The sequence below is a fragment of the Pseudoliparis swirei genome, chromosome 4 (genome assembly GCF_029220125.1).
Source record: "Pseudoliparis swirei isolate HS2019 ecotype Mariana Trench chromosome 4, NWPU_hadal_v1, whole genome shotgun sequence".
Taxonomy (NCBI): Eukaryota; Metazoa; Chordata; class Actinopteri; order Perciformes; family Liparidae; genus Pseudoliparis; species Pseudoliparis swirei.
This window is the reverse complement of record NC_079391.1, coordinates 23,526,519-23,552,625: the sequence shown is the minus strand read 5'-3', so window position 1 is coordinate 23,552,625 and position 26,107 is coordinate 23,526,519. Positions and strand designations below refer to the sequence as shown.

Sequence of the window (26,107 nt, the reverse complement as noted above, 5' to 3'; positions counted from 1 at the left end):
CAACCGTCAGTACATTCTAGATTATTCTTCAAAAAGATGGTGACTGATGTTTAGCGTGATATTTGTTTTGGGGGTGTACAACACTAATGCTACATGGCAAAATTTAAATAATTAACTTAAAATGTAGTACAACAATAATGTATCTCAGCAGTGAGTCGGGAGCAGGCTGGTGGAAACAGAGAGAAGGGCCAGTCGATTGCAGGAGAGCACAAAATGGTGACTGGCCAAGCGCAAAGCACCAGCTTGCACATTAACCAGGTGGCAGCCCAAAGTGTCATTTTGGCCATTAATATTAACTACAGCTGATATAAGTTGCCGTCGAAGGAATTTTTTTATTGAAACCTGTAAAAGCTTGAAAAAAGAAAAAAGTTAAATCTGTTGCCGGGGAGATATAAAGAGTTGATACGCTGCAGACTTTTTCTTATAACATGATTTTTTTTCGATGCTTGGACTTGGATATCAAGTCGTTGCCAAGCCAAAAGTTCAAGTCAAAGTGAAGTCGAGTCCACACCTGAAAAACTCATTGGAATGGCTTGTGCCCATTTTTTTCAATAAAACATTTCACAATAAGAGCCCGTGGTGTTGGAAACAAATCACCTAAAGCCTGAAAATAAACCTTTCCCACTTTCAGTCCGTCACATTTCTGTAATTACCTTTGCATTAAAAATGCGGAAGGTAATGTTTTGATCGCCGTGTATTTATTTATTTATTTGTATGCGTGTTATTCGCATAAGTAAAAAAGTATTAAACCGAATCGCATGAAATTTGGTGGGATGATTGGTTATTATCCGGGGACCATTTGATTAGATTTTGGGATCGATCGGGTCAAAGGTCATGGTCATCATCTTCTTTTTACCATAGCGCGGTCAATTTATATCCAATTGGCATGCAAATAATGCCAAAATGTTCATAATTCAATGCACAATCTTGTGATATGCGAAGGTATGTGCTCTACCGAGTGCCCATTCTAGTTGTTACTGTGTTGAGATCGGCTTGAACTCGATTGGAATTCTACTTTTAACTTTTATTCCACACGCACAATCACTAACCTGGAAGTGCCTGATGACGAGTGCGGCTACGATGAAGCTCAGGACCAGCGATCCCAGTATCATGGAGTTACAGAACTGGAGGAGCCACACACTCAGCAGACTGCACACTTGGACAAGGTACATAGTGGTCACCTAGAGGGAACAGCACGCACACACACACACACAAATACACACACAGTGAAGTGCGAATAAAGCCAGTTCCTACCATGTCACACATGCACTTCAATGAATACCTGCAAAACAAAAACACTTTCTAAGTGGGAGGTAGTCACGACTGTGCCCTTAATTTACCGAGACTAAAAGAGCTATTAACCGAGGGACTTTCCGTTGGCTGAATGGCGCCACTTGAAAAGACATCCAATATACTACATCTCCAAATTGTCCGGTCCTTCTCGTACCTGTGTGGTCGTCAGGAATTCGGCACAGTCCATTGTGTAGATGATGAGCGCCTGAACCAGCAGGATGAACTGGTTGAACTGCCACGTCAGACAGAAACAGAACGTTGTCACGTACATCAACCACACCACCACCTTCTGAGGAGGGGAACACACACACACACACACACACACACACGTTAGTCATGTAAACTGGTGACGGTTGATCACAGTTGATGGGTCGGCTGTAGGGATGGGTTGTTATCGGATAGCATTGCGGATTGGGATAAATACCCTTTAAAAAAATAAATGGATGATGTTACATTTTTCAATATTGGAATAATGGTAAATATTGTCATGTGCCGCTTGCTCACTATGGTAAAATAGTGACAAAATAGAGCCCGATTATAATTTATAGAAGTTATCACGAAAGAAAAAATAGACTCATACATTTATATATAATATATATATAATATTATATTATATATATTTAAATTTATAATTTTTTATGCAATGTAAAAGCAAGTTTTCTTTAAACAGACAGCAGGACGACACCGTTTATCACCTCCAGGAGCTGTAAAAACTGTAATAATAATAATCGTTGGATTTTCACATTTTCGACATCATGTATTTCGAACGATTCAGCAATCGAAAGGGAGCTTAAAATTGTGATATCATTTCAAAAACTTTATATTCTTTATTCATTTAAAATCCCGCCCCCAAGAAATATTTTTCTTCAACGAGATTCTGTTAAAAAATATTCAATTCTGAGCTTGTTGGTGCTTGGAAGCCGTGATTGATTCGTCTGAGAGCAACGGTCACTTCACAACAATTTTGTGGAACCTTTCACAGACCAGCAGGCCGCCTTGCAGCAGAGAGGAGATACAGGAGTGGCTGTAGATAGAGGTTGTAGAAATTTGAATAGCTCAATATATATTAGATAAATAATATTATACATTTTCTTTCTAAATGTTTAACACTTGAAAAAAGGTTATATATACGGATTTATTGCATTTTAACAGTGATATACAGCAGTATTTTGGCATATTTTGATGATTATCAGGAAAATTGTGAACTGCAACAAAAATTCTTGGTCAGGATCATCGCCACGTAAAATGTTCCCATGACTAGTTGAGTATGCTGAGATGAAGCCAGTCGCGTGTCTTTTGATTTTTTACGTGTGTGTACCTGCTGCAAGGCGGTGAGCTGAGGCCGGAGGTAGCAGGTGATGGTCGTGACCTGCAGCGCTAGGAAGGGCAGAGACCAGTTCTCTCTGAGGGAGATGGTGAACTCCACACGAGTGGTATCCACCCTGATAGGAGGGAGAGAGAGGAGAGGGATGGAAATCTATTTTTAAAAGTGACACAATATCAAAAACTGACAATTAAAACAAGGTGAGACATACTGCCTTTGCTTTGTGTGAGGACGACGCTAGACCACCAAGTAGTTCTCTTAACCCTCCTGTTACCTTAGGGCCAATTTGACCCCATTCAATGTTTAACCCTCCTGTTACCTTAGGGTCAATTTGACCCCATTCAATGTTTAATGTCGGTGTTCTTTCGGGTCAATTTGACCCCAGGCTGTTTTTCACTGTCAAACATATAAGAAATATCAACTTTTTTATATATTTAAAGGGCTAGGTAGTCAACAAACAAACATAAAGTACCTCACACTTAAACTTGGAAAACAATATTAATTCTAATAATTTTCTGGAGGTTTTAATTGCTGGGGTCAAATTGACCCCAAGGTTAAAATATGTCAGTAAATATAAAGGTAAAAGGAGGGTTAAACATTGAATGGGGTCAAATTGACCCCAAGGTAACAGGAGGGTTAAGGTTGTCTGTCTGGTTTCAAGTGAACCACAAGTATGTTTCAAACTCTGCCGTTTCCTCTTTGGCCATGACAGCATCTTTGTGTGAATAATTTTTTTTTTTTTTTAGTTCAAGTTCATTGAGAATGTTTGAACCGCTTTCTGGTCTGCAAGACGAAACACAGGGCTGAACGGCACACTGGATCCGTCCCAAAATAACAACCTCTGACTGCCAGCAACATCTGCATTGACTGATGAAACGCGTCATCTCATCTGATCCGTCCGCGAACAAATGCCAAAGAATAACAAAAGAACCTTGTTGATTCCCAGCGTGACGGTCTTGTTTCTGACAGATTAAGATCACCAATACCTACGCCAACACATTCATAGCCAGCTATGAGCAGTTATGGGGGACTTTCTTTTGGAAAAATATATTTTTATTTTACACTAAACCCTGAAAAAAAAAAAACATCAGACAACTCGTCTATTAAATGGCCTCGTTCACACAATTGTGCTTCCGAAAGTGGTTCATTAAACTGATATATTTTCCTTGTGTGCAAAATAAATTATGATTCAACGTGACCTTTATGCCCCAAGCGACAAGAGCGTGCGGGCGAAGTTGTTACTTTTACTTTCGCTTTCTTACGTTACTACGCCACTGCTCGTTTTAATACAAAACCCAACGTCAGCGAGTCAGTTTGTCCGATAGACGTGAGCCCACGACGACGGGCGCAGGTAGACTTGGATGGGAAGGTCTGCTCTATTCCATTTACATGCTCAAAGACACAAATGATATGCATGATTTTTATCATGTCAGTCTCAAGCTAACAAGATAGGAAATCCCGACAGCATTGCCTCCGTTTGAAATTTGCCAAATTTGTAAGTAGCATTCGGATGTGCGAGCCAGTTCAGTGTCCCCCCCACTACTGAGGAGCTCTGTTCAGCTGTGCTTGGAGCAAATGTGCAGAGCTTCAAGGTCTGCTTCCAGGGGAGATCGTAACATCCCTAAACGTGGTTCTACCTCCACCCGACCTGCTTTATCTTTTAAAGAACAGCACACATTCTTGTCATGTTTCCACTGAGCCGAAATTTTTTCGACTTATTTCACGACCTGATTTTATACACTTGTATTCTGTTTTTTATTTTTATTGAAGCGTGTATGTATGTGTGTGTGTGTGTGTGTGTGTGTTTACACATGAATGCACAGTTGCCTATTACCCACCTGTTGAGGATGTACCAGACACCCGTGAGCGTGCCCGCCAGCCAGGAACCCGACAGCAGCCATGCCGTGAGATACAGAGCGATCACGTATACTGCTTGGAGCGAGAACACTGTGTAAATGTAGAAATACACTGGCTCCAGGTAGGCCTGGGCCACACACACACACACACACACACAGACAGACAAAAAGCATTAGTTAATTAGGCGCAGTAAATAGAAAGAGTTGACTGCAGTGACTGCGGTCCGGATCGGGCACCCAGGAACATTGTGTGGTCTTTTCAGTTTGCTCTGATATTTCCTTCTCCGGCATTCGTGTCGCGGTCGAGATCTACGAGGAAGCCAAGTAACCGGTCCTCGGTTAATTGATATGCCAATATGGAAACCTTTTCCTCCCGAGCCACGTCGTGACCACAATGTAAAATGCCACAACACTTTGAAAGCCTCGACAGCCTCCCGACGCGGCTATCATTCATAACGGTGCCAGGCACTTGGTTAATGATGGCGGCAGAAGAAAGAATTGTCAGTGTGCGCGGTTGTTTTTACATTTCTCACACGTTGTGAAGCCTTTTTAAAATTCAAAACGACAGGGAGAGTCAGAGACGGTCAATCTTTTTTTTAATAATTTTTTTTTATAATCGTGGCGGTCATTTCTCTAATCTTTTTTTTGTTTTACAAGCCAATTGTAAACAGCTGAGCGATGGGGTACCTGTATGGGCAACAGTCTGTAGAGAACACTGAGAAAGACCTCTTGGTAGATATTCATTCGCTGCAGGAGATTGATGGTCCTCTTGGATTCTGTCAAGTTGTCATGGATCAAATCCGAGAGTCCTAGGAATGAACACACACACATATATATATATATAATGACACTATTTCTTCACAGTGACAGAGTGATAATGCTTATTGGAAGGAACAGGCTTGATTACCCCCTTTGTTCATATACAGGGTACGCTGCTGTTATAGCACAGTGTGTGAAATGTCCGTCAGCGGCTAAAAGGCACAGAGCGTTCAGCTTCAATCCAATCACGGAGTTGCTGAGGGCACCACGGGATAAAGACTGCCCCGGAGCCCTAAGCGCCACTTCCTTTGCTTGATTAAAATAGCTAAATACTTTCGCTCTTCGGTTCTAACATTCCAAAGGGTTTGGGTTTTATAGCACATCTTATCTGAAGGTAGCCTTTAAAGACGATAAACCTGTACTAACATCATGTCATCGATCAAATTGGTTATGAGAAGAGATGAGTCAGCACCAATTTCTTTCCTTAAAAAAAAAAAAAACATCCTGCAGGAAATGCGCTTAATGGAGAAGGAAGTTCTTCTAAAGAAGCTTTTTATTTTAAACGAGAAGAAAAAAAATCTTGCACCATGCATTTGCCAAATTGTCACAAACAAATGAATCATGTTGCTCCATATCTGCTGGATGAGTCAATGAGCAACTGTTGTGTTTCTGCATCATCATTCAGAAATGGCGCACCAGGTGCAGCATCATAACTATGCAGCATCTTTACTAAGCATCATTATTACTAAGCATTATTATTACTAAGCAGCATCGTTACTATGCAGCATCTTTACTAAGCTGCATCATTACAAAGCAGCATCGTTACTAAGCATTATTATTACTATGCAGCATCGTTACTATGCAGCACACACAGCGCACTCCCCTACAACCATTTTTTTTTCATCTTTCTTTCAAACTTGTCCTCATACTTGTCACTGTTCTTCCTTTTTCCCTTGTCATGCCTAACACCATCCTTGGTTTCCACCACCTCACTTATTTGGCTTTCCTTCATCCCATCCTTTATTTTCCCATTTCTTCCATGACGCCTACCTGTATTTTCCTCCTCCCTCTCACCGTAGCTCTCAGTAACTTCTGTAGTTTGTGCACATCAAGCCTCACTACAGAGTGGGAGGTCAGCCAGTTCCTAAAACTGATTGCAGCTCAATTATTTTTATTAGTGGAAAATTAGGCTAGTTTCCAATGAGGTCCATTCATCCATTCTCATCGGCTTTATCCTGGGTCGGGTCACGGGGCAGCAGACCCAGTAGGTTGACCCAGACTTCCCTTTCACCCGCTACATTTTCCAGCTCATTCTGGAGGATCCAGAGGCGTTCCCAGGCCACCTGGGAGACATAATCCCTCCAGTGTGTGCTGCTTCTTCCCCGGTGTCTCCAATGAGCTATTTTACATAATGGGAACAAATAATGGGAACAAATAATTAGACTAATTAGTCTAATTATTTGTTCCCATTATCATGTAACATGATAATCACACCAGACTGTGCATCACAAGAAACTGCAGTGATTTGTTTGGTAAGGTTGGAAAATGGAGGGGGAAACAACAGCACTCTCCTTGTAAGAGTGGGCAGAGACAGCCATCTGGTGTCTGTCCATGTAAAAAACTAAATGTTGTCAAGATCTTTAAGACAATTTTAATTTAATTACAGTTAAAGTAACAATGAAATGCTGGGTAAGATTATTTTATACTAAACTCAGCTGTAGATAGCTACTGACTTAATAGGGGTGGGATGATTCTGAAACCGTGACACAAACGTCCATGACACTACTAATTACCTTTGCATTGAAAATGCGGAAGGTAATGTTTTGATCGCCGTGTATTTGTATGCGTGCGTGCGTGTTATTCGCATAAGTAAAAAAGTATTACACCGAATCGCATGAAATTTGGGCATAGCTAACACCCTTTGATTAGATTTTGGGATTGATCGGGTCAAAGGTCAAGGTCATGAAAAAGGTCAAAATCTTCTTGAATCACATGAAATTTGGTGGGATGATTGGTTATTATCCGGGGACCATTTGATTAGATTTTGGGATCGATCGGGTCAAAGGTCAAGGTCATGAAAAGATAAAAATCTTCTTTTTACCATAGCACGGTCAATTTATATCCAATTGGCATGCAACTAATGCCAAAATGTTCATAATTCAATGCCCAATCTTGTGATATGCGAAGGTATGCGCTCTACCGAGTGCCCGTTCTAGTTAAACTTGTTAATATTAAGCTAACGTTAGCTACAATAACTGGCTAAAAAAAAGTAATCACTGGTTAACCCTTTTGTTATATTGACTGAATAAAAAAGGCTCCTGTAATAGGGTCATACATATGTTTAATAGCTAGACAAATGATATCATGCTAAAACACTTAGGATAAAGCTACATGTCCCTGTTGGTCCTCTTTGCCGGGTGATGATTCATGTTAAAGACAAAATGAAGAAATAAAAAGAGATTTAGCGCCTCGCGACTGTATGCCTCTCCAGTCATGTTGCGGTGAAAGTCCATGTCTGTCCAAAATGTCCTTACTTCCTCATTTTATCCTTGTGTTGCAGTGAAGAAATAGTTACTATTCTTACTATTATAAGTTTGACAAAGAAAAAGAAAAGACTTTTTAAAGTTACAAAAGAAAACACTTTCAGGACGAGGAAGAAGCAGTAAGATTTCCTCAGGGTACGTTAGCTCAAATTCTGTGAGCATTGAGGAGCGGCTTCCACACAGTGGGGGTTAAAACTACAGGACATCATGAAGGGGGCTTCTTGTAACTTGACAGAAATAATGTAGTTCGTTCATGTAGTTGGGACAAATACTGTTAGGTTACGACTGTCGGTACAGTGGTGAGCGAGTTATCCCAGACTTGCTCACATTTGCAGCCTATGCTAAATCAGATCAACACCGTTCAACCCGTTCAGAACACTATTGTTCTGGTGTCTTAACCTTTATGACAGAGCAGCTTTTACTGGAGCCATATGCTCATTGCTTAAGCATGTGGAAAAAGCCAAAGCTTGACAGTGACTTCCGAGCCGTATTACGGTTACTCATCTGTGACAAGAGAATTTCTTTTTGTTTAGGTTAGCGGTGAAGCAAATTACAGTCAATTACACAAAATCAAGGTTGACATAGATAGGCTGGCTGATATTTGATAGGATCAATAAAAGGGCCATTATCGGTGCGGAATGTATACGGAAAAATGATGTCACCACCATGAACACAGTTTATACCTTCCTGTATGGACGGGGCCTGCAACATCTGCTTGTAGTAGGAGTAGTACAGTCCACACTCGGTCCGAAAGGAGATCTCCCGTTCCACCTCCTGAAAGCAAAATAATTATTTGTCGAATGAAACCAAAGACTTCTGTTTCTCTGAAATATGGAAAACAGATATCCTGGCAAAGCATGACAGAAACATGGAGGATAGAGGCAAATCAGCTAATACACTCATTAGCAGTAACAATGAGACAGGTAGTTTATGTGTGTGTGTTATATGTGTGTGTGTGTGTGTGTGTGTGTGTTTAGATGATGGCTTCCCGAGAGATTTACCGCTTGCCATGCATGATTACTGTTCCACAGGGGGGTAAAAAAAACAGGAAGCAACCAGCTGCAGAATATTAACGCCATCAATCTATCGCGTTCCGTTTTTAAAATAGTTTTACAGCTGTGCTCTGTTTAAAAATAAATTATTTCACCACAGAGATACATTTTATTTGACATATTGGCTGCGATTTGACTGTTGGGCGTTTGTCAGGCCGAGGGATCCTGAAATCTGCTCATTAAAAAACAATGAATATTTCGAGTATTACTCTGATACCATTTACATAATTTTTTCTTCAGTATTGATCTATGATTGGTCATAAAATACAAAAAACTAAAACAACTGATTCATTGACCAAATGACACAAAATGGAACAATTCTGCTGATTTCCATTCCCATTACAACTTGAGCTATCGTGCTGACATTTTGCGACATTCAAATGTCAATGGTCTGTACTTGTAGAGCTCTTTTCTAATCTTCCGACCACTCAAAGCGCTGCAACACTCCATGGCATCATTCACCCATTCACACTCATTCATACACTAATGGGAGGAGTCACCTGCCCATCAGGACTAACTAACATTTGCACACATTCATACACCGTAGGCACAGCTACGGGAGCAATTTTGGGGTTGAGTGTCTTGCCCAAGGACATATCGACATGGACTAGCGAAGCCGGGGATCGAACCGTCGAACCTCTGATTGAAGGACGACCCTGCTCATCACTGGGCCAAAGGCGCCCCACAAATAAAAATGGCTGCTGTGAAAAGGGCCTGTTCTCAGGTCATCAGTGAAGTGTAGGAGCTATTGTGCAGACTGGAGACTCCGTTTACAGTGACAGCTGTTCTCGTATGAACCTCTGCGGTGCCTCGTTAGCTCCAGCTCGTCTCCCAATTCATTCATCATGAGCCATAATGACCTGGTTATGGGGTAGAATGGCCTTTCAAATTGACTTCTTAGTGTTCCTGAAAAATTAGCCGAAAATATCTATCCAAGGCAAGCCCAAAGTGAATTGAAAACTGGTCTCGAACAATTTTAGAGGACATGCATGTGTTTATTCTTCTTTTTTTTTGTATCCAACGATCTGAATCTTTTCTCCATTAGAAAATAATCAGAATCTCTGTAAGGGCTCCATGCATGACAAATGCTCGCATATTCTTGTGGCTGTGACTTAGATTACAGGAAAATGAAATGGGTCATGAGACTCCAAAAGGACCCCTGGTAACCATGGTCACATTGATCCCATGGTCGGACAAATACACCATTTCGAAACACAGAAATATAATATAAGGCTTGTTCTGCTTTGTGTCCACCTAAAAAGTACCATGCTGCTATCAAAGTTTCCAAATGAGCGTGGCGTCAGAACTCCTACCGTGAGCTGAGAGAACCACAGCAGATTCTCGTGTATGGCGTTGACGCACCAGGCCTGAGTCAGCGCCACCAGCCCGGCTAACAACAGCCCGGTCGCCACGGAGACGCACCGTCGCCAGGGCAGGATGCCCGGACCGGAATGAGCACCAGGTCGTCCGAGCTGAAAAGCCTCCCCCGGGCCGCTCCACTCCATCCCCAACATCGCGTTACGACCGCGTCGCGCTTCGGTTGCAGCATCTCGCGGAGGGCCCGGATGATGTTGCAGCTTTCTGAGTTTAACTCTCTTGCGCAGCTCCATTGCCCGAGACGACGGAGATCATCAATACACTCTTGGATCCTTTGATGCGCTGGATTCAGGTAGATAAACAGCACGCTCCCGGGCTGAGCTATAGAACCGATACAAATCCATTACGGCAGGAAGTGTAAATGCGGTGCGCCTCTCTTCTTGAAGTCGGTCCAACTAAATTAACTTTTTAATCGCTTCAAGTTCCTTGCCAAAAGGAAATATGCACAAAAAAAGCTTTCTCCGAGGGAATGAGCAGCTAGCTTCCTTCTCAATCCTCCTTTAGAATTTGCTCGAGGCAAAACAAGCCTTGGCTTTTCACCAAGAACTCTGATGAGAGAGCTAATCCTCAGTTTAAATTAAGGTCAAAGAGAACAGACCCAGTTAACAAGTTCACGCTTTGCTCATTACCCCGAAAGCTACTTCCCTCCTCGGCAGGCACCGAGCCTCCTCTGTTGCCATTTCCTCTTCATGGCTCTTTTTGGAGCAACTCCCATCCTTCTGATGTAGCAGCATCGAAAGAATCCGGCCTCGCTTCCGTCGGGCCTCGCGTTGTGCTCCTTCAAACGAGAACCAACATGTCCTCCCTCAAACTGCAGCAGACACAACAAAAAGCAGTCGTCCTCGACCTTAGCTGCACGGTAGGGCTACGAACAACGGGCTGGGGATAAGTGGTGCAGTCAGAGGGAGGGAAAGAAGAAGGAAGGGGGGGGGGGAAGCGAGAGAGAGGGACTGCTGGTGACCTCTTGTCTATAAAACACACACGTGCACACAGGAAAAGAATGGGATGGGGTTGAGGTGAGGGGGCTGGGAACATCACTCGGAAAAATGTGGGGGGGAACATTTGTCAGAGGGCTTTGCGGATCTGGGACCAGCGTCAGGCTGTGAGCACATGTCTGAAAGAGACTCGGCGCTGTGCCGGGACCATCCCTCACTCCACACGTCAGAGACCGCCGATAATAAATGTGTGTGTGTGAGAACGAACCCTCTCAGACCCTTTGACCCGAGGCGGAACACAGCGACTGCTTTCTCCTCAACAACATCGCGGCCGAGGAGTCCAAATGTGAGATTATTAAAACCAGCCGTCCCCCCAACTCCGGTTCTTTATTACATTTCATTTAGCTGTTCTGTTCGGCAACAGTTTCTCTGCAGACCGCCAGCATTCTTATACCATCAGTCACGTAGGGTCGGATGGTAACAACAGCCAAACAGCAAGTGGGCACAACTCCCAGACTCACAAATGACTTTCCAGCATGTTTCACGGTCCTTTCCATCCAACTTGACGTGGACAAACTTAACAGAGAGAGAGAGAGTGTGTGTGTGTGTGTGTGTGTGTGTGTGTGTGTGTGTGTGTGTGTGCATGAGTTGGAGAGAGAATGGGAGAAAGAAAGGCGATGGATCTCTAAAGGCAGGAAAGTAAATATATAATCTCAGCTATAGGGAGGAACAGCAAGCAGTTTGAGTTGAAGTCAGACTGCAGCATCAGCTGTGTTCGAACAGTGTGTGTGTGTATATATATATATACACACATTTATATATACACACGTGTGTGTGTGTGTGCATTAGTAATAGTTATGGGTAGGATGTTATCCAAACTAGTGCTACAATGCTGAACATGAGGGTTTTATTGCATTTATATGCCTCTACTTGTAATTCCCTGGTCTGTGTGTTTCCCTAGTGTGTCTTGATTGTTAATGCCCTTCACCTGCCCTCAGACACTCCTCTCATTATTGTCTCATGCTGTACACCTGTTCCCCCGCCCCAATATATTGGGCTCGTCTTTCCCCTGTTGGATTGTTGTCTTCCTTATAGTCGCTTTGTGCCTGTCTGGATTAGTGTGGCTGTACCTGCCTTGTCTGACTGTCTTAGTACATGTTGCTGACCTGAGTTTTTGTATTGAACTTTTTGCCTCAGGAAAGAGAGTTTGTTGTTCATGTTAACTGGAGTCCTGCCTCTGCACATGAGCTCTTGCCTCACCCGATCCCTGACACTATGGAGTGAAATGCACTCTCACTTTCTATCTTTTTGTTCTCGCTGCATCTATGAAGAAAACAATACGACAGCTTCAGTTCCCTGTGCATATATGTATATTATATGTGTGTATAGATATATATATATACCTACAGACAAATGGAACTGAAGTTTATCACATATAGGAAATATACAATTTGTAAATAAAGTGAAAATATGTCTTAATTTAAGTAGAACTGTACACTACAGCAGTACATTTCTTTGCACAAGTTGTTTTCACATATAAAACACAATTTACCAATTGAATTTTCTCTATGTGAACACAGTCTAAGAAGAGACTGTGATAGCATTACCAGAAGGAAATACAGCACACACACACACACAAGTGCAATGTGCGATGTGAGCCAGGAGCCCACTTATGTGGGAACATTTCAGGGAGCTGTTCGCCAGGCCTATAAAGTGACTTGCATTTATTATGAATGAAAGCATCTGTCTGCCTCATCCCTTCACGCACACATACACATAGAAAAAAGAAGAAAAAAACTACAACAATTTAGGACCACAAAACCGTGTCTGTATGGAATCCGTATGATCCGGGTGCCGATTGCCTCTATGATGCCGAGACACAGAAGAAGCAGCCGTCTGGCACTGCGAGTTATTGCCGACGAATAGGACGGAATTCTGAGTGGCGAGTTTCAGAGGGCCTGCCTCCCCGATCTCTCTTCTGTTCTGCACAAAAAAGGGAAAGTTCATTCCCCTGTTTAGTATAATTGCTTCCGTAAAATCTGGACCAATAACTCTGCTAAACTCACTAGTTTGGATTAAATCAACATTTAAATGCTATTTAAATTGTAATTTGTTGTGTCTATTAATTTAGCTTTTGGTAATTCTGCAGAGTTGCAAATCAGGCTGCCCTAATCGGTGTTTCCCCCATCTTCATTTATTCAGCGGCGATGGTGCTGCTAACGTTTAACATTATCATTAATATTCCCTTCCCTTGAGTTTCACTGAGTGCGTCTCACAAATATAGTGTGTAGCAGAGGCCGGTGAAAGATCTAAAACCTGTGTGTGTGTGTGTGTGTGTAGTTGGAGGAGCTCGGCCCCCACGCAGAAGGCAGAGGAGGTGTGCGCTACAGCGTTTTAACTATTTCCACCAAAACAATGAAAAAGTAGCGACAAAAGAATAGGTAACATTGATGAAAAAAGTTACATCATGCATAAACATATTCCACTCATGGCAATAGCTCCCACTAACTCCCACACACTGTTCCTTATCTAAGTCTAAAGATTATTTAAAAACGATAACCACACTCCATGAAACTAAGCCAGGCCAGACCATGTGACCTGCATTCCTTTTCCAAACGACTCTTTCGACGATCCAAACAGATGACTACTGCCACACCGCGAAATTAGGCAAAACAAAGAAATGAATTTGCACGTTGCCCCAGTTAGGACTCTGACAGGGCGATCGGTTCTGCCACGTCAAACGAGATCGCCTGCTATGTATCCAAGTCTGAACCGCAGCAACGGTTGAGCTTTGGAAAGGGAATAACACATTTAAAAAAAGACACCACATCTTGCAGGGCACACATCTGTTGCCGCACAACACTGAACAGACTGAGGAAAAAAAAAAAGGTCTGTGTCGCCTTGGTGTTTCAGGTTCATTTAACGGGCTCAGAAATAATCTACTACAGTGCATGGAAAAATAATTGGGCCAGGCATGAAGTTTAGAGGACATGTTTTGGAAGCCGAATAAGAGGGAGGATTATGATTGGCACTTATGTCGGAGCTACGTTTGCTCTTGAAATGAGCAAAAAGGAAAAGTGCGTGTGTGTGTGATGTTTTTCTTGCTTTTAAACCGGGAGATGTTTCCACCTTTAAATATCCACATCTGGGATGTGCTCGATGAATCTTCCACATGGACGTCAACTCTTTGGACGACCTCCACGCGAAAGGCTCAAACCCTGTTGGCGCTCATTAATGCGGCCGTCTCTGCTACTTCTGAACACCTGCCGCGTGAGAGACTTTAATAAAGGGACCATGCGCTTTCAACATTCACAGATCGTCTTTCTCGGATGGTGCAAAATCAAATGGTTGATGTCACACTGTCAGTGACACGTAGTTATTAACCAGGGAGCAACACGCGGTTCTGAAGCCAAAGCGAAAGTGCCTTAAACTTTCACTCTTTTCACTGACCAGCAGGGTCGACTGATTGCAAAAAGAAATATGGTTGTATGAGAAAATTACTCTACTTTTCTATTGATTTATTCCCTTGGTAAACATTGGAAACATGAGTTCATGGTCTCAATCTCTAGTTTCAAGTCTTCAATACAGCATGATGTTCATTGAGTAAATGATTGCCTGACTAGAGAGCTGCGCTCACTAAATGCGGGGCTACTTGTGGTCCCGAGAGGCTTAAAAAGTAGAATGGGAGCCAGAGCCTTCAGTTATCAAGCTCCTCTTTTATGGAACCAGCTTCCACCTTCAGTCCGGGAGGCAGACACAGTCACCTCGTTTTAGAGTAGACTAAAGACTTTCCTCTTTGACAGAGCTTATAGTTAGGGCTGAATCAGGTTCACCCGGTCCAGCCCCTGGATATGCTGCAATAGGCTTAAGCTGCTGGGGGACGTTTAGGATACACTGAGCACCTCTCTCCTCTTTTCTCTCTCCTTGTGGATGAATTTTCATCTCTCAATCACACATTACTAACTCTGCATCCTCCCCGGAGTTATTTCTGCATTTCCCCCTGCGCCCCACCTGTAATACCACTACGCCCCACTAGAGGGGCGCGCCACACAGTTTGAGAACCACTGATTTAGAGCTAAAGAGACCATAAAGCAGGGCAGAGCTACCAGGTGATTGACAGGTTGCTACCAGAGCCATGTACAGCGTCTCGACATTACTCCTCCACAGTTCAAATATGGTCATTTCCGTTCACTGGCGAAAGACCAAGATGCCGAAGTTAAGGGTTCAAATCCGTCCCCATGACGACGTACACTTCTTATATACGGTCTATCGTCCTTACTAAACCCTTGAGACATCTATACATGTCTAGACCCCCTTTTCCTGAAAACCATCTGTTATGAATGCATCCAGAAATAACAGCTGTACTACGTAGTCAATATGGACATGAAAAGAAACATCAGTGGCATAAAGCCACAGCTGGATTATAGCCCCTGAATGAAACAGGACTTGCCCCAAAAAAGATTTTACAGGTGTTTTCTGTACCTAAATCCACCATAGACCACCTTAACGGTCATGTCAGCTACATTTCATCTTTCGACTGTGTCTATTCACTGCAATTAGGGGAAAAACGCTCACTCCCTGTGGTGAACTCTGCTGCTGCGTCATTTGGCTCGACTGTCTTGCCGAGTGGTCAGATTACCTTGTGAACAAGTCAAGAAAAGGGCAACGTTTCGACACCGACTTAGCCGTTCAGCCACCACCGCTAGTTCCCTGCCCTTTGATGGCACAGATCCAGAGGATACTAAAGAGAACTAGAACTAGTTGCTAAGGAACCCTCATTTGGTTACTTAGAACTAGTAAGACTGGAAGAGAGGCACGGCAACCATTATCAAGATGGTGAACCATTAACTTAGAGGAAGGGGAGGAAGACGTGTCCAATGGGGTCCCCGACCCCCTCTGGTTTCTCGAGGGTTTGGGTCAGGCTTTGTTTTCCATGAGCTGTGTGCTTGTAAAGCCCTTTGAGACTAACGGTGAACAAGGGCTCGAAATAAACTAGGAATGTCGCTTTAATTTGTCATCCACCTGTGCATCGACACGGCTCACACGGGGGCCTTTTATTAAGAATGTATCATCTGGTGATGCGACGTGCCCACCAATATTTCTTTTTGACAGTTTTGCTCTACAACACGGATAAAAAATTCATGTAGCAAGACACGGCTGACAACTTGGAGGAACTCGAGCAGCCAATAATGGCAATTACTGCGATCACAAAAGGCAGGAGGTGGAACACAAGTGACAGTTCAAAAGGACATCGGAGCTGCTGCCGAGGACGTGGAAGTCGTCACAGGGCTTGGGGGTATCGCCAGAGTCAGCTCCATCCTCGAGGGGTCGAGATACGCACCGAATCTTGATCATCCCGGGTAGCGGGGAGCGCACATTTGAGTCATAAAAAAATAAATAAAAAAAAGCTGTCAAAGTCCAGCAACCTCAAGAGCAAACTTCTGGTTTGAATTGAGAGGAAGTGTACTTCTGAAGAGGAAGTGCGACACCACGTTTAGCGTAATGCAGAGCTTGAGGAGTGCCAGTCCGTCTTGAAACCTCTGTTCAAAAAGTGAAAGGTTGTTTTTAAGTTTGATTAAGAGCTGGAAACAGAAACATATATTGCTTGATATCAATGGATTTCACCTGACGGAAATGTACTTTAATCAGCCGAAATGTCACCGCTGTTTACATTTATCGGAGCGTTCCATATCAGTGCGCACTCAAAATAACAATCAGGGTAGATTTTGCACGACCGTTAGTTGTCAGTTCAAGCTTAACAGTTACAAACATGTTTCTGTGAACTTTGATATTTTGGGGGGAATGACTTCAGATGAGTGGTTAGCCGAAGAGAATACTTCAGGTGCACGTCATGCTACCTACCAGAGAGAAGAAAGAAAGTGAGACCTATGAAATGTTGCGCAACAAAAAACAGTCAGCCAAACAAAGTGGGCAATGAACTGCTTCACCAACTGGTGCGAAGAGAAACCAGTAGACCTGAAGACCAGAACCAGAGACGCTATGAATGAAATACTGTAGACCTGAAGACCAGAACCAGAGATGCTATGAATTAAATACTGTAGAAGCGCGTTCACGTCCGCAATCAATGTTTTTGTTGGCGTTTTAAAAACCCGTAGACGTCAGGGACACAACAAAACAAAGTTCGGTAAAGCTGGAAAGATATTCACATTCGGACTGTTGCTATGCAACAGACAAAACAGCCAGGGACTATTTTCTCTTGGCTACTGAAATGCGATACACAACGTTTGGTGGCGAGAACTATTTTGTGCTGAAAGGCGGCTCACTATTTACTTTTTATTATGTCGCACGCAACCGTATTATAAAAGCAATAAAGGTGCGTTCACACCAAAAGCCATGCGATTTTTCCGCGCGGCCGAATCCCATGAAAAGTCAACGTACAGACGCGTGTGGCTGCGATAGACGCCACATTTTTCACATTGGGGCATTTCGGGCGACGCGTTTACAGCGGCGCAATTTTCGCTCCTAGTTGAAATATTTCAACTTTGAGGCGACAATTTCGCAACTCGGGCCAATCAGCTCTTGATTCAATCGCTGTCCCGTTGTTGAATCAGAACAAGACGGACAATAACGCTATGAACACAATAACAGCGTTTAGATGTCCCGCTCTCGTAGCTGGAAGCGGAAGTCTTCCAGACGTAACAGTAACTTCATCGGTGACAGTGACCGAGCTGAGTGAGCCTCCGGGTGATGTCATGAACCCAAACACGAGGGCGTTAGTGTGTGGGACGTCCACAACAAATATAAAGCAGAACTAGTGGTTAGTTATTCTGGTGGATGAAGGAAATGATAACGGTCTTTACGGAGACGAGACAATATATAAGCCCCGCCCCTCACAGAGCTTCGCAGCGCTTATGGTGTCAACACGGCAAATGGTCGGCAGAGTAAACTCACGCGTTTTGGGCGACGTGACAAATCGTGTTGCGTTTGATGTGAACGTACCTTAAGGTACTCGAGGCAGTACTTTGTGTACAATAATGTCCTTTTCAAGGGTTTACCGGCCCGACGCGCAAGCGGACATTATTGACCACAAAGTACTGCCTATCGCACCCGTTTGCTTAAATATAAACTTATTTTTGAGTCCATTCTATATAGCATCCAATGTTTTGGCTTCAATAGAGAGGTATCATGTATTAACATCTTTAATTGTTTTTTAGAGAGAACATGCACGCTTGTCAGAATATGTGTGTCTATGTATTCAGATATAGTTTATTCGGCAGAACTCTGGCCCCTGTTTCTTGAGTGTTTCATGGATCGGTTTAATGTGAAGCACACAGCTGTGCTTCAGTGTGAGCCGTTTTAAGTTCTTCATTATCGCTTGAGTTGGTAATTCCTGAGAAGAATATTCAGACTTAATTGCATGGACTGAAGATATTTAAATCAATTCACTGATTACTGCACAATATTTTGACTCCGCTTTGTGTCATTGATCTAATACAATTTTCTTATGAATCGGAAGAGTCAGTTTTTCATATCAAGTCAATATTTTTGTTTGCATGTTAATAAGTCTGGTTTTGTTTTACTATTTGAATCCATACATATGAAATTGATAAAGGTTTTCATTTAATATATATATTAACTAATGGACGAATGGCGGGCTTGAACTAAACAGCGTGACAGTGAAGGGGCCTTTACCTTCATGTTGGAGAACCACAGGTCGTTCTCATGCAGTGTGGCCATGTAGATGCAGCACAGAAGGCCGAGACCAACAGACACAGACCAACCGACCGACGTCCAGATTATTGCCCCCCATGACCAACCACCTGCAGGGACATATTAGCGTGTCAGTGTGGACCATCATGATGTACTGAAGAAGACTGGAAACTAGAGATTGAGACCATAACCTCAACAACTATATTTACTGAGGATAAATCAAGAGATAAGTATTTGTTCAGAGTTCCATACAACCACATATATTTTTGCAATAAGTCGCCCCCTGCAGGTCAGAAAAGAGATTGCAAGTGTTAAGACCCTTTTGCCAGAAGTTGTTAAACCCATTTATGATGATCGCCTTTTGTGCTGTGCTGAGTAAACTTGACAACAACATGTGTGTGTGTGTGTGTGTGGGGGGGGTTCAGTGGATGCTAGAGAAATACAGGTGACTCATTATATAAATGTCATTAATTTCAGTCATCAAATTGAAACGCAGAACGCAAACACGTGACTGCTGTATGCGTTGGCGTAGAAGTTGGTGAGAGTCACATTCTTCAACCCAGAGGAGTGCGTGATGAAAAGAGGGGACGGCGAATCATTGAAGAAGAATAAAAACACTGACAACTTCCCCTTCCTTCTCCTCACTCACCGTGCAGGACCGACTCGGTGCAACAGTTGGACTGCTGGGACTGGAGCTCTGCACTGAGCGGCGGCTCCTTCCCCTTGCTGCCCTTCCTCTGGCGCAGGGCTGTCATGTCGAAGCACTGCACAACCCAGACAGAGGGGCAGTTAGAGGGGCGGAGGGCTTGTTTACACACACAGATATGATTAACGCATGGACAGATACCCAGTGACGACGCGCGCGCGCGCGTCCACGGGCACGCGTCCTCAACAAACACAAGCAGCCAGCCAGCGCGTGCTCTAATTTGAGCTTGAAAGATCAAGCGCCGAGCCGCACCACCGCCGTGTTTTCGCTCCGCTGTCTCCGCGGCCGTTCATTCGGCCTGACGGACGGGGTGGACAGGCCTGCACTGACGGCGGCATTTCCTGCCCACGTTGCGGCCAGAAACTACGTCTATTGCCACCGACAGCACCGGCAAAAACTACACTCGTACCGACGTCACCGTGTGTGAGCCGGACGGTCGGCTAGCCATAAGAGCAGCCGTACCAGTCATTTAGCAGTGATGCGAATTAGTAACAATACGTCAGGTTTAAACTCCTATTGTGTAGCATACTTCTGCAGCCTCATTGGAATTAATGTGCATTTTTTTTTCTTTTGCATTAAGGCGAGGGCTAGTTAGTTATGACGCCAGGTTTTCTTTTTGTCTTGACAGCAACAAAGATGAATACGATTTGCGCCAACGGTACATTTATATGCCTCACCCTCCTCTACAGCGGCGGCTGGAAGGATGGTCCAACGGCTCTCCTCTACCTCCCCCTTCTTTATCTCGCTCTCTCTCTATATCTCTCTATCTTCCTCGCTCTTTCATGTTCCTCTCCTTTTTTTCTTCTCCCCTCCCGTTAGAATTCATCCTCCAGCTTCATGCCGCACTGGCACAATACCGGAAAGCAAGAGCAGCTGCCTTTCAAAATAAAAGTCGCCCTGTTGTGAAATACGTCTTTAGCCGCTGGAGGAGAGACTGACGTAAATCTGGATGAGATGCCGCCTATGGCTAGTGTGTACAGTAAAGGAGAAAGATGTACTTATACTTGTACGTTGTTTACATGCTGTATATCTGGGGTGGCAAAAGACAGAGACCAAAACCAAATCAAGAATTGTTTAATATGTCCTTAATTTCATTAGAAAAAGATTTCCGTGCATTATTTTCAAATAGCCCCAAGAATGTGTTCCAAATGACTTCATAACGGGGGTTTTCTGGTTTAATTGCTTGTATGTGCTTTTTAAATAGTAATAGTTTTAAATACGTAGGCCTACCAATATATTGGGGTCCAAAAGCACCCAAGTGTAGCCTATATGCAGTTTTAATAAATACAACTATAGAATAAAAGAGATAGATAAAATGAGTCCTGAATTAAATTACCGCACGATTAGAGAGTTATAGTGGCAGTCAGTGATTTTGAAGGAGACAAACACAAATGCAGCAGATGTGCTCCATCTATTTTTATTTATTATATGAAAATTGAATTAATACAAATATTCCTCCAGATTATACACAATGATTATATATATATATAGAACATGTTTGATTGCCCCCTGGAACCTTTTGGGGTTCACTTTTCCTGTGTCCTGTGTCCACGTGGTAGACGGTAGTTTTGCCCACTATGGCTGCTATGGAGTTATATCGGAGTTATCTGTGCGTTCTCTTTTTTTTTTTTTTTTTTTTTTTTGCTTCTGTCCTTCCTCCTCCTCCTCCTGTGTCTATGCTGGATCCCCCCAAGAGATTGTACCTGGTCAGGTCTTCTTTGAAGAGAAGTGCTCGCGCTTGCCCTCCCGCTGGTCATTTCATCTCGTTAAAAAAAAGCGCCTGACGAGAACGCGCAGCTTTGGAACGGACGACGTTGTCCCAATGTTGAGCACGGTCGTCCTACAATCAGAGGATCGGCGTTTCGATCTAGCTCTGCTCGCCCATTTCGACGTGTCCTTGGACCCCAAATTGCTCCCGTAGCTGTGCTTCAATAAGTAGTCCTCAGGGGTGCTGCAGACATTTTGGTCCACGAATGATCCCATCAGTGGGCCGATTGCCCCCGACTTCTACACATCCATATAAACGCAACCCTCCCCGATTCAGACGGTGGTCCTAACGAGCGCCCCTCGAGACGGTAAACGGGTGGAGTGGGAGATGCTCAGGCCATTCAGACGGAAAGGAGAGCTTGTATTTGGGAGGACGGGACATGAAAGACTTGAAGATTATCAAAAGACATTTAGGAAAATAAATTGACTTGACTCGCTGGAGAGAAGGATTACTGGAGAAGAAAACAGATTGTTTAATGACCATACTCCCTGACTGTCTCCGTCTGGTCTTGGATCATTTCATCGTGGGTCACACTTACGGCCTGTCCGAAATTGGCCTTAATTCCCATTCTCCCCTCTTTCATTTCTTTAAGTCTGGCAGTCCCAAGCGAGCCTATCAGAGAACATTCGGCTCTTCCAGTGTGCCCAATTGGCGTCCAGTGGGCCCTTTAGCCGGCATGGGATCACAACTCCTCTTCCCCACCCCCCACTCACTGCAACACAAAACAAGGTCCAGAGCGAGGGAACCTTGGAATTAACCATTAAGTCGAAAAAGCAGACCTTTGTCCCTAGAACTGATTCTCGAGTATCTCCAACTACTCTTCATCCTCTCTTCTTTCTTTTCACTTTGATCTCCACTTTCATGGTGGGCCCTTAAAGGGTTTAAGTAGAAAACTTGATCGTGTAAAGAAATTAATAGACAGAGGATTTTATTTTTTTTCAGCTCGTGCAGTCAGGGGTTTCACGTCGTAGCCAAAGGGATTACATTCGTTGTGCACGTGCGTGTGTGTGTGTGTGTGTGCACACATTTGTGAATTAAGGAGAGGTCGGAGCTCAGGGTTGTTACTGCACTGCTGGACCTTGAGTTGTTGTATTTCAAATTAAATTATGGGGGGAAAAAGCAAGAATATAAGATGTGCGTTTGCTTTAAATACAGTCAGGGATGTAAAGCTCTATTGAATTCGAATTTTTTATTGAAGGCTTTTTTAATTTTTGTTCAATCATATTCTGTGTCTCCCTCTCTGGTCATCTTGTATTATCTGCCACTAACCCATGCATTTGGTTTGAACTTTGTCCAAAGCCCAATGGCTGCTTTAATTGGCGTAATATACTGGGTTTGCTTTATTAAAACATCAAACAACTTTGTATCTATGTAAAGACATAGTGGAGTAATGGCTACCAGAGCAGAACATGAAGTCACTCTCGTTAACAGATTATTGAAAGTATTTCCAAGTTATAGCAACGATTATTTACATGGTTTGCATTTCTTTCATTTATTGTATTCATCATTCATACAATTCATAATTTTTCATCTATTCATTTCGTTTAATCTATCACTATATCTGTATTTAAAGGCGTATTTCGTCATATCACGTTCACCGGAAGTTTGCTCTTATTCTGAAGACTCGTACCGTAATGCCTGGTATATACGTGTACTGAAAAAATCGAACGGGCTGGCTTGACTGTTTTTCGAAGTGGAGGCTGACCCAGTCTCATTCAGCCCCTGCAGACTAAAGCTGTGGGGATTTATCAGCAGCGTCACGATTTACACCCCGACCAATATTAAATCAGCGTTGTTTATTTACCCTGCAGGCTGGACGTCATATAGCTAGTGACCAATGTTCACATCATCCTAAACTCAAATATACATGCGAGTGGAAACAATACCAATAGATTAGAGAAAAGAGACGTGTTCATTGTACTTTCCACGTACACGCGGCTGCATAATGGGAGTTGTTCTGAATACTTGATATCAATGACAGTGGAGCCAACTGTCTAATAATAATTAACGTAATTGTGACCTTTTTGAAATATAATAAAAGTTGCAGTAACACTGTAAGCCCGCCAGAAATAGTTTGAATACATTTGAATGTGTGATGGTAGATGTAGTCCTGTGGAAAATTGTTATTATATAAATCACAAAGTAATTCAAACAAGACTTTTCCTCTTTAAACCATTTAAAGCATTCCAGTAAAACAGTAAAAAATGTAAACATGAAAGTAGTTATTCTCTGGTTGAACTGCTTTACAAGCAGGATTGGATTGCTTCATTTTTAATTCGGGAAACTTCTCAACTTTAGAAAACACAAACACGCAGGAAATATTCACGATCAGATCACTTGGTTTCAAATCATACTTTATGCACAAAGATAAATGACACAAGACGTCCGCAAATACACGGAAGAGACCAGTTGCATATCTGGTATATTATTATATTCAAAGTGGGCGTTGGTGTTATCTAATCTGTTATGATAATTCAGAAAGGAGTTGTGCCAGTATATGTTCTTACCTTATTGTTCACTGGGTGCTTGTTGAGTTACTTTTCGTCCAGAGAAACTCTGTGTTCACTGGTGAAAGGCGGTAGAGCGAGTGAGATTAGACGATTCTCTGAACAGAACATCCATGTTCTTAGAGGTTCTCGGAACCTTCCATTTCGAGCATAAATTAGAATATTTACGTGTCGCGGGGCCACGCCCCTTTGCTGACGAAAGTCACCTGACCGCGGCACGTAATTAGTATGACATAGGGCCTATGTTTATTATTATCACCTGTTATTAAATGGCTAACTGGTAAATGTTTGAAACATTGGGTCATACATGGATTGTAACATTCATGTAAATCACAAATACATTTTAAAAAAGTAAAAGAATACACCTTCAGTGTCAGAAATATGTTTAGAAAACATGAATGAGCAGATCGTTCCTCCTGTCAACAAACTTAAAATTAAACAGCAATCATCTGTACACTAGAATATTTCCAGATATAGTCAAGATATTTTATATTTTCATTTCATCTCCACATTGGACTCGTCCAATGCATTATAATGAATACATGTAGCGACCCTGGGCCAGGAGCGCTACGAGTGGTTGTCTCGCTTATTGCCGTTTATTCGGGGACAGTAGAGGCGACTGTGGCCCGTAGCCTCCGTTAAACTCCGCTTCACTGCTCTTCCATTCGAACATTTACCCACCCACAACTCTAGAGTAGAGACTGCGTCTGTCCCACGGCCACTTCAATTAACTAAATCAAAAGTAAACAGAAGAAGAGTCGTACAAAATAACCGTAGGCCTATACAAGTTAAGACCATTATTTTAGCAGAGCAACAAAACAGGACTATTAAATGTGGACTCCTTAATATTAGATTTCTATCATATAAAGCTGTATTAGTAAATGATTTAATATCAGATAATCACATTGGTTCATGTTGTCTTACTGAAAAAAGTCATGAAGAATATGTCTGCCTAAATGAATCGACTCCTCCAAGTCATATTAATACTCACATTCCTCGAGGCACCGGCCGAGGAGGTGGAGTAGCATTAAAATTAAAATTAAACTACAACTCATTTGAAAGCCTTGTTCTTAATATTTCACATCCAACCTGGAAAACACCACAGCCAATTATATTTGTGATACTGTACCGGCCACCAGGTCCATATTCAGAGTTTATATCTGAATTTTCAGAGTTTATATCAAGTTCAGTTCTTAAAACTGAACTTGATATAAACTCTGAAGTTATTATTGTAGGAGATTTTAATATCCATGTGGATGTTGATAATGATTGCCTAGGTGCTGCATTCATCTCATTGTTGGACTCGATTGGCTTCTGTCAGAGAGTACAGAAACCCACTCACAGCTTTGGCCACACGCTTGATCTTGTTCTTACATATGGCGTTGACATTGAGCATCTCAAGGTCTTCCCACAGAATCCTCTTCTGTCAAACCACAACCTCATAACTTTTGAGTTGATACTACTGTTAGTCAAAAGTTTCTACACCAGATGTCTAACTGACAGTGCTGTAGCTAAATTTAAAGAAGCGATTCCTTCTGCATTTGATTCGACACCACGTCTCAATATAACAGAGGACTCCTGGTCTAACTTTAGTCCGTCCCAGATTGATCATCTTGTTGACAGTGCCATAGGCTCTCTGAGAATGACACTGGACTCGATAGCCCCTCTGAAGAAGAAGACAGTGAGGAAGAGGAGGTTTGCTCCCTGGTATAACCCTCAGACCCGCAAACTAAAGCAAATGTCATGAAAGCTTGAAAGCATATGGCGTTCAACTAATCTGGAAGAATCCCGCTTAGTTTGGCGAGATAGTCTTAAAACTTATAAGAAAGCCTCTTTACCTCCATCTGCCTGATGGATCATCATGGTCTGGATCGTGGAATATGCCGACTACCAACCATGCCATGGCTGTTGAGACTCCGCCCACTCCTCCTCTCTACCTCTGTGTTTTATTTGAGTATAATGATTCCTTCTGTACACATGGCATCTATTGCACCTGTCCATCTTGGGGGGATCATCCTCTGTTGCTCTCCTGAAGCACTGAGACAAATTTGTAATTTGTGAAAATGGGCTATACAAATAAACTGAATTGAAAACAGAGCAAGTCTGTGTTATTAAAGATGCCGTTTGATGTCCAGCTTGTAGCCCGTACACAATGATCATACGTTTGTGTTTGTACATTTTATCTGTGGTCAACTGTGTTTATACATGTGTTCTTAATGTGTTCTCTGCTCTGCGATGACATTTGATCTTCAATTTATAGTGCAGCTTCTAAACCGGCTTCCATCGCCTCACAAACAGCAGCAGAGACAACAAACA

At 42.8% G+C, this 26,107-nt stretch overlaps 1 protein-coding gene across 4 annotated transcripts in view; it reads right to left on the bottom strand.

The window, feature by feature from the left end:
- The window catches only part of dpy19l3 (dpy-19 like C-mannosyltransferase 3), a 46,215-nt gene extending 25,921 nt beyond the window's left edge, over nt 1–20,294 (bottom strand). The window contains exons 1-9 of one of the 4 annotated variants that reach the window (XM_056413788.1): nt 20,194–20,294; nt 19,460–19,574; nt 18,793–18,920; nt 8,459–8,549; nt 5,161–5,282; nt 4,456–4,601; nt 2,612–2,735; nt 1,448–1,582; nt 1,050–1,181 (exon numbers count right to left, since the gene is read on the bottom strand). In XM_056413788.1, the coding sequence (XP_056269763.1) occupies nt 1,050–1,181; nt 1,448–1,582; nt 2,612–2,735; nt 4,456–4,601; nt 5,161–5,282; nt 8,459–8,549; nt 18,793–18,920; nt 19,460–19,565 (984 nt within the window). In that variant the 5' untranslated portion in view covers nt 19,566–19,574; nt 20,194–20,294. Of the gene's footprint in view, nt 1–1,049; nt 1,182–1,447; nt 1,583–2,611; nt 2,736–4,455; nt 4,602–5,160; nt 5,283–8,458; nt 8,550–10,140; nt 11,086–18,792; nt 18,921–19,459; nt 19,575–20,193 lie in introns of those variants that run through there. The other 3 variants (XM_056413790.1, XM_056413789.1, XM_056413786.1) reach the window with 3 other exon arrangements.
- Nucleotides 20,295–26,107: the final 5,813 nt, after the last annotated feature.